Source organism: Phascolarctos cinereus, unplaced genomic scaffold (genome assembly GCF_003287225.1).
Source record: "Phascolarctos cinereus isolate Bilbo 61053 unplaced genomic scaffold, phaCin_HiC Scaffold_4;HRSCAF=312, whole genome shotgun sequence".
NCBI lineage: Eukaryota > Metazoa > Chordata > Mammalia > Diprotodontia > Phascolarctidae > Phascolarctos > Phascolarctos cinereus.
In genome coordinates, this window is record NW_027555847.1 from 663,157,276 (window position 1) to 663,170,266 (window position 12,991).

The 12,991-nt window shown below is 39.9% G+C and overlaps 1 protein-coding gene across 1 annotated transcript in view; it reads right to left on the reverse strand.

The window, feature by feature from the left end:
• Positions 1 to 2,284: 2,284 nt before the first annotated feature.
• Positions 2,285 to 12,991, reverse strand: part of CATSPERD (catsper channel auxiliary subunit delta) — a 76,278-nt gene continuing 65,571 nt past the window's right edge. Inside the window, exons 15-18 of the mRNA XM_078151816.1 lie at positions 8,885 to 9,019; positions 6,407 to 6,590; positions 3,155 to 3,312; positions 2,285 to 2,573 (exon numbers count right to left, since the gene is read on the reverse strand). Coding sequence (XP_078007942.1) covers positions 2,405 to 2,573; positions 3,155 to 3,312; positions 6,407 to 6,590; positions 8,885 to 9,019 — 646 coding nt within the window. The 3' untranslated portion in view covers positions 2,285 to 2,404. The remainder of the gene's footprint in view (positions 2,574 to 3,154; positions 3,313 to 6,406; positions 6,591 to 8,884; positions 9,020 to 12,991) is intronic.

Here is a 12,991-nt window from a genome sequence, read left to right on the forward strand (position 1 = left end):
TTTCAAAAGTTTTTTAAAGTAAGTTTTTATTGATATTTATTGATATTCTCCATTTCTTACATCACTATAGTATTACCCACATACATCTCTCCTTTTGCCCTCCCTCAGAGCCATTCCATATGACAAATAGTGTTTTTTAAAAGAGGAATGAAATTTAGCACAACTGATCAATACATAAAAAAAGTCGGAAAATGTGCAATGTGTAACACCCATGGGCCTGATCAATACATAGAAAAAGTCTGAAAATGTGTTCTACGTAAAACCTCTAGGCCTCTTCCCTCCAAGAAGGGGTAGATTGGAGATATCTTCTCATCTCTCTTCATTCAAGTCCTGTTTGATCCTTATAATTTTATCACATTTACTTTTGAGGGTTTTTCCTTCCATTTACATTGTTATAGTTACTGTATATATTATTTCCTTGGCTCCACTTACTTCACTCTGCGTCAGTTCATATAAATCTTTCCATGCTTCTCTATATTCATCACACACATTGCTTACAACACAGTCATATTCCATGACATTCACGTACCACAATTTGTTTAGCCATTCCCCAGTGGGTGGGCATCTACTTTGTTTCCAATTCTTGGCTATCACATAAAGTCCTGCTATTCATATTTTGGAGTACATGAAGATTATTTTCCTATTAATGGCTTCTTTGATGTATAAACTCAGTAATGAAGTCTCTGGTTTAAAGGCTATGGAAATTTTAGTCACTTTATTTGCCTAAATTCCAAGTTGCTTCCAAAATGGTGCACCATTTCATGGCTCCACCAACAACGTATCAGCATGATTGTCTTTCTATAACCTTTCCAACACTGACTATTGGGATTTTTTTTTTTTGTTATTTTTACCAATTTGCAAGATGTGATGTGAAAATTCAGAGTTGTTTTGATGTGCATTTCTCTTTATTATTAGCGATTTGGAGCATTATTTCATATGATTGTGAACACCTATCTGTTCCTCTTTTGAAAATTGTTCATATCCTTTGACCATTCATCTATTGGGGAATGGTTATCAGTTACATACACATGTGTGTATAGGTATATATACACATGCACACACGTATGTGTATATGTGTGCATACACATAACAACACACATGCATGTGTATTACATGTATACACACACATATATCAATGCACATATATACATGTATGTGTACATTTATATATTTTAAAATATATTTGTTTATGTATCTTGAATATTGAACTTGTATCAGAGAAATTTGATAATGATTTCCCCCCCCAATCAACCACTTCCTCTTTTATTCTAGGTGCATTAATGTTGTCTGTGCAGAAGCTTTTCAGTTTCATATTCCCTCTTCTGCATCCCTTCAGTTTTCAATTCTTAGCCAGCACAAAGAAGGGCAGCTATACATATTTTTGTACATATGGGTCCTTTTCCTCTTTCTTTGATCTCTTTGAGGTTTAGACCTAGTATTTGCTGGGTCCAAGGATACACACCATTTGATAGCTTTTTGGGCATAGTTCCCAATTGTATTTTAGAATGGCTGAACTAGTTCGTAGCTCCACCTACAGTGCTTTAGTGTACACATGTCCTCTAGCATTTGTCATTTTCCTTTCTGTTACTTCAGCCAATCTGATGCATGTGAGGTGATACTTGAGTTATTTTAATTTGCATTTCTCTAATTATTAGTGATTTAGGGCATTTTTTTTGATATGGCTATTGATAGCTTTGATTTCTTCCTCTGAAAACTGTTTATTCATGTTATGATGATCTTAAAATAAGAAAGGAGAGTGGAGATGATATTTGGAAACAAAAGGGGAGAAATAGGGGAGAGAACGTATGTCACAGAATCTAGATACAACTAGGAGTCTATTTAAACAAGGAACAGGTGAACAAAGCAGTGTCATTTGAACCTTGCTTTGAACTGATGTTGAATGAAGTGAGTAGAATGAGGGGAACGATTTATGATATAATGGTGTAAAACTGAACAGTTCTGAAAGGCTGTGATCAGCACAAAGACTGACCGTGATTCCAGAAGATGAATGATCTGGAACCCCGCCCACCCCTTGACAGAAGGGTGATGGACTCCATGCGCAGGGTCATCCATTTCGCGAGGTGGCCTGTGTGGGGATTGTTTTCACTTGATCTATATCCCTGTCGCAGAGTTCTTGTTTTTCTTGTCCCCTCCCCCCCCAACTCTCCAGTGGGGGAGGAAGGTGGGAGGGAGAGAGAATGGTTGCTTGTTAATTGGAATAAAGAGAAAATTCAATTTAAAAAAAAGAAAACTCATAGTTATTTTATTGTAACAACATTTCCCTATAATATTTTAATAACAAATAATAACCATACCTTCTAATGCCTTACTTATTGGACTTTGGCAAATCAAATTTCACTTTTTCTTTTTTGTTCTTGTGCAAGAAATTCTCAGGAAATGATTTTCATTTTTTTCCACGCTCTGATTTCGACAGTTTTGGAATGACGTACCCAAGCCAGAGCAAAATCAACATGAGACCCAACATACTCATGAACACTAAGCGATCAGGCAGCGTCTGTTTTGGGAAAGCGCCGTAGACATATATGCTGAATGTGGTGGTCAAATCACAGTAGCTACAAGAGAAAAGAAATGACGTAGGTGAGTCCTGGTGATTCACAGCTCAATCTCAAAGCCACTGTTTGGAAGCGCTTTTGCCCGCTCTGTGAGATGCGGGTGGGATGGGTTGGGAAAGCACGGAATATGAGAGAGACCAGAACTTTTCCTCTTGACAGGAACCCCAAGCCAGCAGGGATAACCCTCGAGAAGAAAGGTTCAAGATTTTATGAGAATTGAAGACAGTCATAACCCTCTTTCCTTCCCTTCTCTCTATACCCAAACGGCATCCTCACGCCCACCCACGATATTAGACTCCAACTAGCTGCAGAATTAAAGGAAAAGGCAAAGAAGGGAGAATTTCCAGGCTGGACTCCTCCCTCGGCCCTGGATAGAGGGAAGAAGTATGAGATGCTGCTGCCTGCCATTCCAGTCTGGAAAGCTCCTGGTCTTTGGTCAAACATTCAACATGAATAGTGGAGGGGAAGAGTGGGGAGGGGTTGCCAATATCTGTGTGTCATTCCCCTCACAATAACCTCCTAACCTGTTGCCCTAGAAAAAGATTAATCTCCCCAGTGAACTCTTTCATACTTCAACTGACCTGTAAAAGGGATCCACAACACGTACTAAAAAAACATAAATCCCATTTCTTTCATCAAAAATGATACTATTTTTTGTCGAGCCCCCAAGAACCTGGTATTCAACATTAGGCCATAACAGTGGAGCACTTTCATGGTTTTCGTGGCAGCTGAGATAATTCTAAGAAAGATGAGAAAAGTTTTGAATTAGTAAGGGGCCCATCATTCCCCTTGGCTCACTGGTTGAGGCTGGAGAGTTGAAATACTCCTTGTTTTGCTTGCCACCAACATGGTTCTCTCCCTACCTTCATCGCTCAGTAACCTCTCCACCTTTGAGGTTCGTCTCTACCACCTAATCAAAATCCTGATAGCTGTTGTTTATAGACCCCTGGGGTAACTTCCTTTCTTTCCTCAATAAATTCAACACCTGGTTCATAGTTCTCCCCTCTGCAACTCCTGCCCTCACATTAGAGCACTTCAACATACATGTTGACTCTCCCTCAAACACCCTCAACATGCAGCTCCTCAACCTGCCTATTTATCATGAGCCCTCCTCTACCCTACCTCAGCAATACTCAAAAAATGGTCGTACCCTAGATCTCGGCATCATCCACAAATGTACCACCACATTCGAGAATTCAGAAATCTCTGCCCATAATCTATGAACTTTCCACCTCTCTGTCTGCCTTATCTTATGTACAAAAACCCTCTTCTTCATCTGCACCATGACCTCCAATCCTATGACCCCTCTGTTCTCTCCCAGGTCATCTCCTCTGTATTAGCCACTCTCTTCTTTTTCCCATCTTGACCCCATGGTGAACCAGTTCAACTCTGTTCCGTATTCTTTTTCTTGAGTCCTTGACCCCCTTATCACATTACCAATTGTACCCTACCAAGCCTCAGCCTTGGAAAACTCCCACCATCTGCCACCTTTAATCCTATACATAGGTTGCTGAACAAAGGTGGAGAAAATCATGGAACCATTCTAACTGGATCCACTATAAAATTATGTCATATCACCTTGACTGGGCCCTCATTGCTGCTAGGCAATCCTATTATACCTCCCTTATCAACTCCACCACAGCTCTTCCAAACCTTTTCATCCCTCCTCAAACCTCTCATGACTCTCTTTTCCTCCATCCTCTCAGCTGAGAACCTTGCCTCCTATTTTATAGAAAAAAAAATTGAGGTCATTCACTGTGAACTATGTCTTTTCCCTTCTGCCTCATCTCTTATCACTCAGATGCCTTCTGCCACTATCTCCTCCTTCATCCATATCTATTTGTTTAAGCAATTCTATTACATCTGGTCTTCTCCAACAGATCGCTCAGTCTGTGATCCTTACTCTTTTTTTTAAAGTTTTTTCCCCCAGTTACATGTAAGGACAATTTTTAACATTCATTTAAAAATATTTTTCTCATCCCTGAGAAAATAAGCAATTTGATATAGGTTATACGTGTTCAATCACACAAAACATTACCACATTCGTCATGTTGTGTAAGAAGACACAAACCCAAAGGGGGAAACAAACATGAAAAAAATACAGGAAATGAAAAATGGTATGTTTCGATCTGCATTCAGACTCCACCAGTTTTTTCTGTGGAAGTGGATAGCATTTTTCATCATGAGTTCTTTGGAATTGTCTTGGATCATTACATTGCTGAGAATAGCTGAGTCATTCACAGTTGATCATCATACAATACTGTGGTTACTGTGTACAGTGTTCTGCTTCTGATCACTTCACTTTACATCAGTTCATATAAGTCTTTCCAGGTTTTTCTGAAATCCACTGCTCGGCATTTCTTCTATCACAGTAATATTCCATTACAATCATATACTACACCTTGTTCAGCCATTCCCCAATTGATGTGTCCTTACTCTTTCACTTATTTTCAATAGCTCTCTGCCTACTGGCTCATTCCCTGCTGCCTACAAACATGTTCATGCCTCCTGTATCCTGAAAAAACTCTCACTTGATTCTTCTACCCCCACTAATTATCATCATATACTTCTTCTGCTATACTCCTTGAAAAGACTGTATACTAGGTGCCTCTGTTTACTCACTTCTTAACCCTTTACATTCGGGGTTCTGACCTCATCATTTCACCGAGACTTCTCTCTCCGAAGTTATTATTGTTCAGTCATTTCAGTTGTGTCCAACTCTTTGTGACCCCATTTGAGGTTTTCTTGGCAAAGATACTACAGTGGTTTACCATTTCCTTCTCCAAGTATTTTATAGATGAGGAAACTGAGGCAAACAGTGACTTGCCCAGGGACACAGAGCTAGTAAGTGTCTGTGGCCAGATTTGAACTCACAGAGATGAGTCTTCTTGATTCCAGGCCTGGTGCTCTATCTACTATGCCACCTAGCTCCAAAGTCACCAGTGATTTTGTAAGTGAGATGAAGACTCACAAAGACAGTAAAATGTATGGATTTGGTGTGGGTGCTGGCACCTCTCATTACAAACTTTCTCTCAATGGAACTCATGGGCCTGCTCTCTGGAATTTCGGATACCCCTTTTTCTGATGTCCTAGGATAAGATATCAATCATTTTAAAAATACTGGTAATGAAGGTTTTGGACAAAGAAGCTCACGCCTTGTCTGTGCTCATAGAGGCATGGGTGTCCTTTGGATTTTCCATAGCACCATATACTAGGCTATGGAAAGAGGATTAGGTTTAATTTCTTTATTTTGCTGATGAGGCAAGACTATGACCCAGAGATGGAAAATGGCTTGCCCAAATCACATAGCTAATTGGTGGTACAGCCAGAACTAAAACATGGGTCTCCTGACTCCTAGTCCAATACTTTTCAATGTAGAGGTGATAGAAATATGAATATACTCTATTCTGTATCACATCATGAACTAACTGGGCTATGGAAAGGAAGCATGGAGACTGAGTACACGTCAAATATTTTTTGAAAGAATAAGCTTTTAATGTTGTTTAGTCACTTTTTCATATGTATCTGACTCTCCACGATTCCACTGGGGTTCTCTTGGCAAAGATACTGGAGTGGTTTGCCATTTCCTTCCCCAGCTCATTTTACAGATGAGGAAACTGAGGCAAACAGGATTAAGCGACTTGCCCAGGGTGACACAGCTAGGAAATGTCCAAGGCTGGATTTGAACTTAGGTCTTTCTGACTCCAGTGCTCTGGGTGCTCTATCCACTACATCACCTAGCTGCCTCAAGCTTTTAATATAGGATGTAAAAGACCCTTGGTTACCCTTTTGCACTTTCTTTTTAAGGCCGTTAACTTAAGGATGAGTATTACCTGTCTATCCCAGGCGTGCACACCTTTGATAGTAGAGGCATCTATCACTGAAGACCAGTTCTGAGCCTGTGATACGCAGGAAGCCTCGCCAACGGTCATGGAATAATTGTAAGTATATAATCCATGTATTTCTATTAGGACAAATTCCGCTTTAACAACTTCCACACGTCGTGTTTCTTCCCAGCTGTGGAGTACAGACACAAGGAGAAAGTATGTGCAAATTAGTGGAATATGCAAATACAGTGTTAGGTCGGGATGACTGAGATATAATCCCCAAGTGTGAGTCTGTGGCTTCTGAGATCTTTGGCTGGGGAAATTACAAACACTTGCAAGGATCAAAGTGTGGAGGAAGTCAGTAAATCAATTAGGATTTTTATTTTAGCTATTCCTGAAGGATTTGTTTTTTTCATTAACTTCTTTCTGGTGCCAATTAGACCAAACAATGAAGTTGTGGAGAAAGGATGAAAAAATGAAATTAATGCTGATTCCAAATCAGGTGGTACCAAATGTTTTAAAGAAACAAAACAAGGCAAACTGGCAGCTTTTATAAATACCAAAGGGGATTCCCACAATACTTCTTAAATATCATTTTTATTGATAACTTTTGGCTTTCGCATGATCAGAATTTCTCTCAGCATCTTCCCCCTTCTCCCTTCCAGAGAGCTATCCCATATGACAAAGCGTATTTTTTAAAGAAAAAAGAAAAGGAAGAAGAGAAAACAAATTAGTAAAGCCAGTCAGTACGTTGGGAAAAGTCTGAAAAGATATGTAACGTTCTACCCCGTGGACTTCCCACTTCTGCAGAGGAGTGGGTCCACACTTGTTTGATCTTCAACTGATCATTCCCTTAGACAGTAAGATTTCCTCCTTTTACCTGTTATTGAGTATGGGAGGTGAAGATCAGCTACCATGCCTCTTGTTCCTTAAGGAATTCCTTATCCCAGCCATGCTTCCCTAAGGAAGTCCCAGATCATAAAGGAGGTGGGGTTGGGGGATGAGGAGGAAAAAAGCTTCTTCATTTAAATAGTTGAAGGGAGTCTGTATGAGGGCTTGATCTTCCTTCTCTGTCCTGGTTCGCCTTTTTCTCAGCTCTAACATATCTCAGCTGCTGTGACTCACAGTTATGTTCTTTGGCATCTTGAGCCCCCCTCCCCCGCCTTAGGCTTAAAGTCTTACTTGGAAATGAAAAGAAACATTTCCCTCCCTCTCTGTGTATCACTCTTTAATATGAAGGGCTCCCTTTTGCTGCTGGCTGCTAGGAAGGACAGGAATATGTGTTGCACTGTGGTTTCATTGGCATAAGATAGGCCCATTGAAGAAACTGTCTCTACCAATGAAGGTCATCACTTTTTTCTACAAAATATAGTCTGAAAGCAGGAGTCCTTAATTTCTGGGGGGGTCATGGATCCCTTTGGCATACTGGTGAAGCCTGTGGACCCCTTCCCAGAAAAAAATGTTATTAATGCATTAAATAATGTACATGGGATTACAGCAAAAAGCAATTCTCTTGAAATTGTTGTTATTCAGTCATTTCAGTTGTTTCTGACTCCTCATGACACCATTTGAAATTTTCTTGGCAAAGATACTCAAATGATTTGCCATTTCCTTCCCCAGCTCATTTTACAGAGGAGGAAACAGATTAACAGGGTTAAGTGACTTGCCCAGAGTCATACAACTAGTAAGGATCTGAGGCTAGATTGGAAATCAGGAAGACGAGTCTTCCTAACTTCAGGGCCTATATTCTACCCACTGTGCCACCTAGCTTCTCCTGATTATGCTGAAATACAATTATCAAAATGTTTTTTAAAAACAAGTTCATAGACTCCAGATTAAGAACCTCTGTCTTAAGAGAGTGGTCTAGAGCACTGAGAAATTAAATGGCTTGCCCAGGATCACCCAGCTAGTGTGCATCAGAGGCAGGTCTTCAGCTACAAGGTGGTGTAGAAGAGCCATCTTATTCCTACACTTAAAGCAATGATAAACATAAAATCCCATGTTCATTAACAGAATGATTTAAACAGAATTCAGAAGCTCAATTTATATTATAGTCATATTACAATCTGTTACAAAGCTGGTAGTAAGCTTCATTAAGACATAGTACAGTTTTACAAATCTGCTGACCAGATATTTCACATTTCTCCTCTACTGAGCACAAACATGAAACAAGGTTTTCTGAGTAGTGAGTTGTCCTGGTTATAGTGGAGTGGAAGGTATATGCCCTTTATAGGGTAGCCTCATATAGTGATCTGCATAGAGTCTGTGATTCTTCCTAGGTGATATTCTGAGACCTATTGAATAAATTTAAATAAATAAATACATAAAATCTTACGACATTTTTATGAACTCAAGTTTCTGAGCTAGCTCTCAATTTCTATTTCCTTGTAATGATCTGTAATAAACTAAAAGTGACCACAAAAGAAAACTGGTGGTAGAGAGTGTGCATGTTGCCTATTATAAAATGATCCAATGATGTCTTACAGTTCAATCACTGGTTTCCACGGACTGTTGTAATAGACAAGGCCTGGACATCCCAATTCCTCATAATCATACATTATAGTCAGGTCCACATTATTTTCCTGGGGTCGGGAATGGTAGTTAGGGTCATATGATCCCCTATACAAGGAAAACAAGAATAATACTTTGTTAGTGGCATACAATTAATTGTGCTACTGTTATTTTGAGAGGAAGAATGACATACAGAGGCGGAGTCAAGATGGCAGAGTAAAAGCAGTGACTTGCTTGAGCTCTCCCCTTAGCCCCTCTAAATACCTGTGAAAAATGGCTCTAAACAGATTCTAAAGCAGCAGAACCCACAAAAAGACAGAGTGAAACAAATTTCCAACCCAAAAACCTGAATGGTTGATTGGAAAGGTCTATCATGCCAGGCTGGGAGAGGAATGCAGTTCAGCATGGGTGTGCAGGAAAAACAGGCCTCAGCGAACCTGGAGCAGGCCTCAGAGGACTAAATCACGGGCAGCTGTTGTGGTTTCCAGACTTCTCAACCCACAAACACCAAAGACAACTTAGAAAGTCAGTAGGAAAAGTCTGTGACCGTGGTGAGAGAGAAGCTCCGTCCCAGCCCCAGTCCTGGCTGTAACCTCCAGGTGGCAGCTGCTTCTAGAGCTTCTGGCCCACAGGCGGAGGGAGAATCAAGTGGCTAATGAGAGGAGGATTGCAGGGATTTCTTTGGTGGTGCTGAGACAGAATTCTCTTGCTTGGATCTGGGTCACAGTTCTGGGTGGCAGTCCTGGGGTGAGGAGGAGTGCTAACGTAGTGGAGCTTGTAATGGTGGGGTAGAAAAAATCCTCCTCACAGTTTCAAGGCAGAAAGGAGTGCTTGTGGTCACTCATAGACCAGAGCATAGGCCAGGAAAGGAGTAAACGTATCACTCTTGATCATACTACCCTGGAAGAACTGAAAATTTACAAGTCCCTAGAAGTATCTCTGAAAACAGCTGCACAAAAAACCCCCAAAGCTTGGGACACTACATTCTCCACACTGGAAGCAGACCACTACCTTAACAAAGAGTTTAAAACTCAAGTAATTGGGTGGGATCATGAGCAAAGACCATAGAATCTTTCTTTGGTGACAAAGAAGATCAAAATATACAACCAGAAGAAGACAACAAAGTCAAAGTTCCTACATCCAAAGCCTCCAAGAAAAATATGAATTGGTCCCAGGCCATGGAAAAGCTCAAAAAGGATTTTGGGAAGTAAGGAAGAGAAGTAGAGGAAAAACTGGGAAGAGAAATGAGAGTGATACAAGAAAATCATGAAAAACAAGTCAACAGCTTGCTAAAGGAGACCCAAAAAAATACTGAAGAAAATAACACCTTAAAAATTAGCCTAACCCAAATGGCAAAAGAGGTCCAAAAAGCCAGTGAGGAGGAAAATGCCTTAAAAAACAGAATTGGTCAATTGGAAAAGGAAGTCCAAAAGCCCACTGAAGAAAATACTTCCTTAAAAATTAGAATGGCAATTGGAAGCTAGTGACTTCATGAAAAATCAAGACACTGTACAACAAAACCAAAAGAATGAAAAAATAGAAGAGAATGTGAAATATCTCACTGGAAAGACAACTGACCTGGAAAACAGATTCAGGAGAGACCCTTTAAAAATTATTGGACTATCTGAAAGCCATGATTAAAAAAAAGAGCCTAGACATCATCTTTCAAGAAATTATCAAGGAAAACTGCCCTGATATTTAGAACCAGAGGGCAAAATAGAAATGAAAGAATCCACCATCACTTCCTGAAAGAGATCCCCACGGGAAAACTCCTAGGAATATTGTAGTCAAATTCCACAGTTCCCAGGTCAAGAAGAAAATATTGCAAGCAGCCGGAAAGAAACAATTCAAGTATTGTGGAAATACAATCAGGATAACACAAGATTTAGCAGCTGCTACATTAAGGGACTGGAGGGCTTGGAATATAATATTCTGGAGGTCAAAGGAGACAGGATTACAACCAAGAATCACCTACCCAGCAAAACTGCATATAATCCTTCAGGGTAAAAAATTAACACTCAGTGAAATAGAGGACTTTCAAGCATTCTTAATGAAAAGACCAAAGCTGAATAGAAAATTTGACTTTCAAATGCAAGACTCAAAAGAAGCATGAAGAGGTAAACAGGAAAGAGAAATCATAAGAGACTTATTAAGGTTGAACTGTTTACATTTCTACATGGAAAGATGATATTTGTAACTCATGAGACCTTTGTCAGTATTAAGGTAGTTGAAGGGAAAAAATTATATGTATGTATAGATAGAGGGCACAGGGTGAGTTGAAGATGTAGGGGTGATATCTGGAAAATAAAATTAAGGGGTGAGAGAGGATTATACTGGGAGAAGGAGAAAGGGAGAGGTAGCATGTGTAAATTATCTCACATAAAACAGACAGGAAAAGACTTTTACAATGAAGGGGAAATGGGGGAAGGTGAGAGGGAATAAGTGAATCTTATTCTCATAGGATTTGGCTTAAGAAGGGAATAACATACACACTCAACTGGGTATCTTACCCTACAGGAATATAGGGGGAAAGGGGATAAGAGAATAGGGGAATGATAGAGGGGAGGGCAGATTGAGGGAGGGAGTAATCAGAAGCAAATACTTCTAGGGAGGGACAGGGTCAAAAGAGAGAATAGAATAAATGGGAGACAGGATAGGATAAAGGGAAATATACTTAGTTTTTCACAACATGACCACTATGGAAGTGTTTTGCATGACTACACATGTATAACCTGTATTAAGTTGCTTGCCTTCTCAAGGAGGGTGGGTGGGAAGGGAGGGAGAAAATTTGGAACCCAAAGTTTTAAAAACAAATGTTAAAAATTGTTTTCACATGTAACTGGGAAATAAGATATACAGGCTATGGGGTATAGAAATCTATCCTGCCCTATAGGAAAATAGAAGGGGAAGGGGATAAGAGAAGTGGGGGGGGTGGATAGAAGGGAGGGCAGATTAGGAAAAGGGGTATTCAGAATGCATGCCATCTTGGGGTGGGGGGGATGAGATGGGGAGAAAATTTAGACTCAAAATCTTGTGGAAGTGAATGTTGAAAACTAAAAATAATCTTTAAAAATAAAAAAAGAATGACATATAGATAGAGAGCCAGCTTTGGATCTAGAAGACCTGGGTTCAATTCTTGCCTAACTTTATAACTCTGGATATGTCACTGAACCTCTCTGAGCAACTCTAAGACTAGTTGTAGAAAAGGTGGAGAGCTGCACTGGCAGAGGAAATTTTCTCAGCTAGGAATTCTTGATACCAATGAAATCATAGGCCCAGGCTCTATCTGTTTAATAATTTAATATTTCCTGATAACCATGCAGAGTTCCTGGTGTGGTGGTGCACAGCCCTACCTTAACATAGGAAGTAGTATGGTATTGTCGAAGGGCCCCAGTGGATATAGAGTCAGGAGAACCTGTGCTGGAATCTCAGCTGCCACATTTGCTAGCTGTGTGACAGTGGAAAAGTCACTTAACATCCTCGAACCTCAGTTTCCTCATCTATAAGTGGAGATAACTTGTACTATTGACTTGATGTGTTTAAGCCTGGCAGTTTTCAGAAGATATGATGAGGAGAATGACCTATGGGAATTAACGCAGAGTAAAGCAAGTGGAACGAGAAGATCATAGTACACAGTTAACAGTAATGTTGCAACATGTTGTTCTGGTTCTCCTTTGTTCTTTGGGCTCCAAGAGGACCAAAATGACATCACGATGTCAAAGTCGATGTACAATGTGTCCACCCAAGGCTGATTGTACCAATATGACCTAGGAAGGCTCTACCACAGGTTGGGCACAAATCATCTTTGTGACCAGTTGAGAGGAGGATGTCCCTAAATTTGCATATTTCACATGCCTTGTGGTAATGATCAACTGTTACTCTGATCAATGTAATCATCCAAGACAATTCTGAAAGACTCATGATGAAAAATGCTATCCACCTACAGAGAGAGAACTGAGAAAACTCTGAGTGCAAAATGAAGTATAATTTTTTTTTACTTGTATTTTTCTTGCCTTTTTTTTGGTGACATGGCTAATATGGAAATGTTTTGCATAATTTCACATGTATAATTGAAATAAT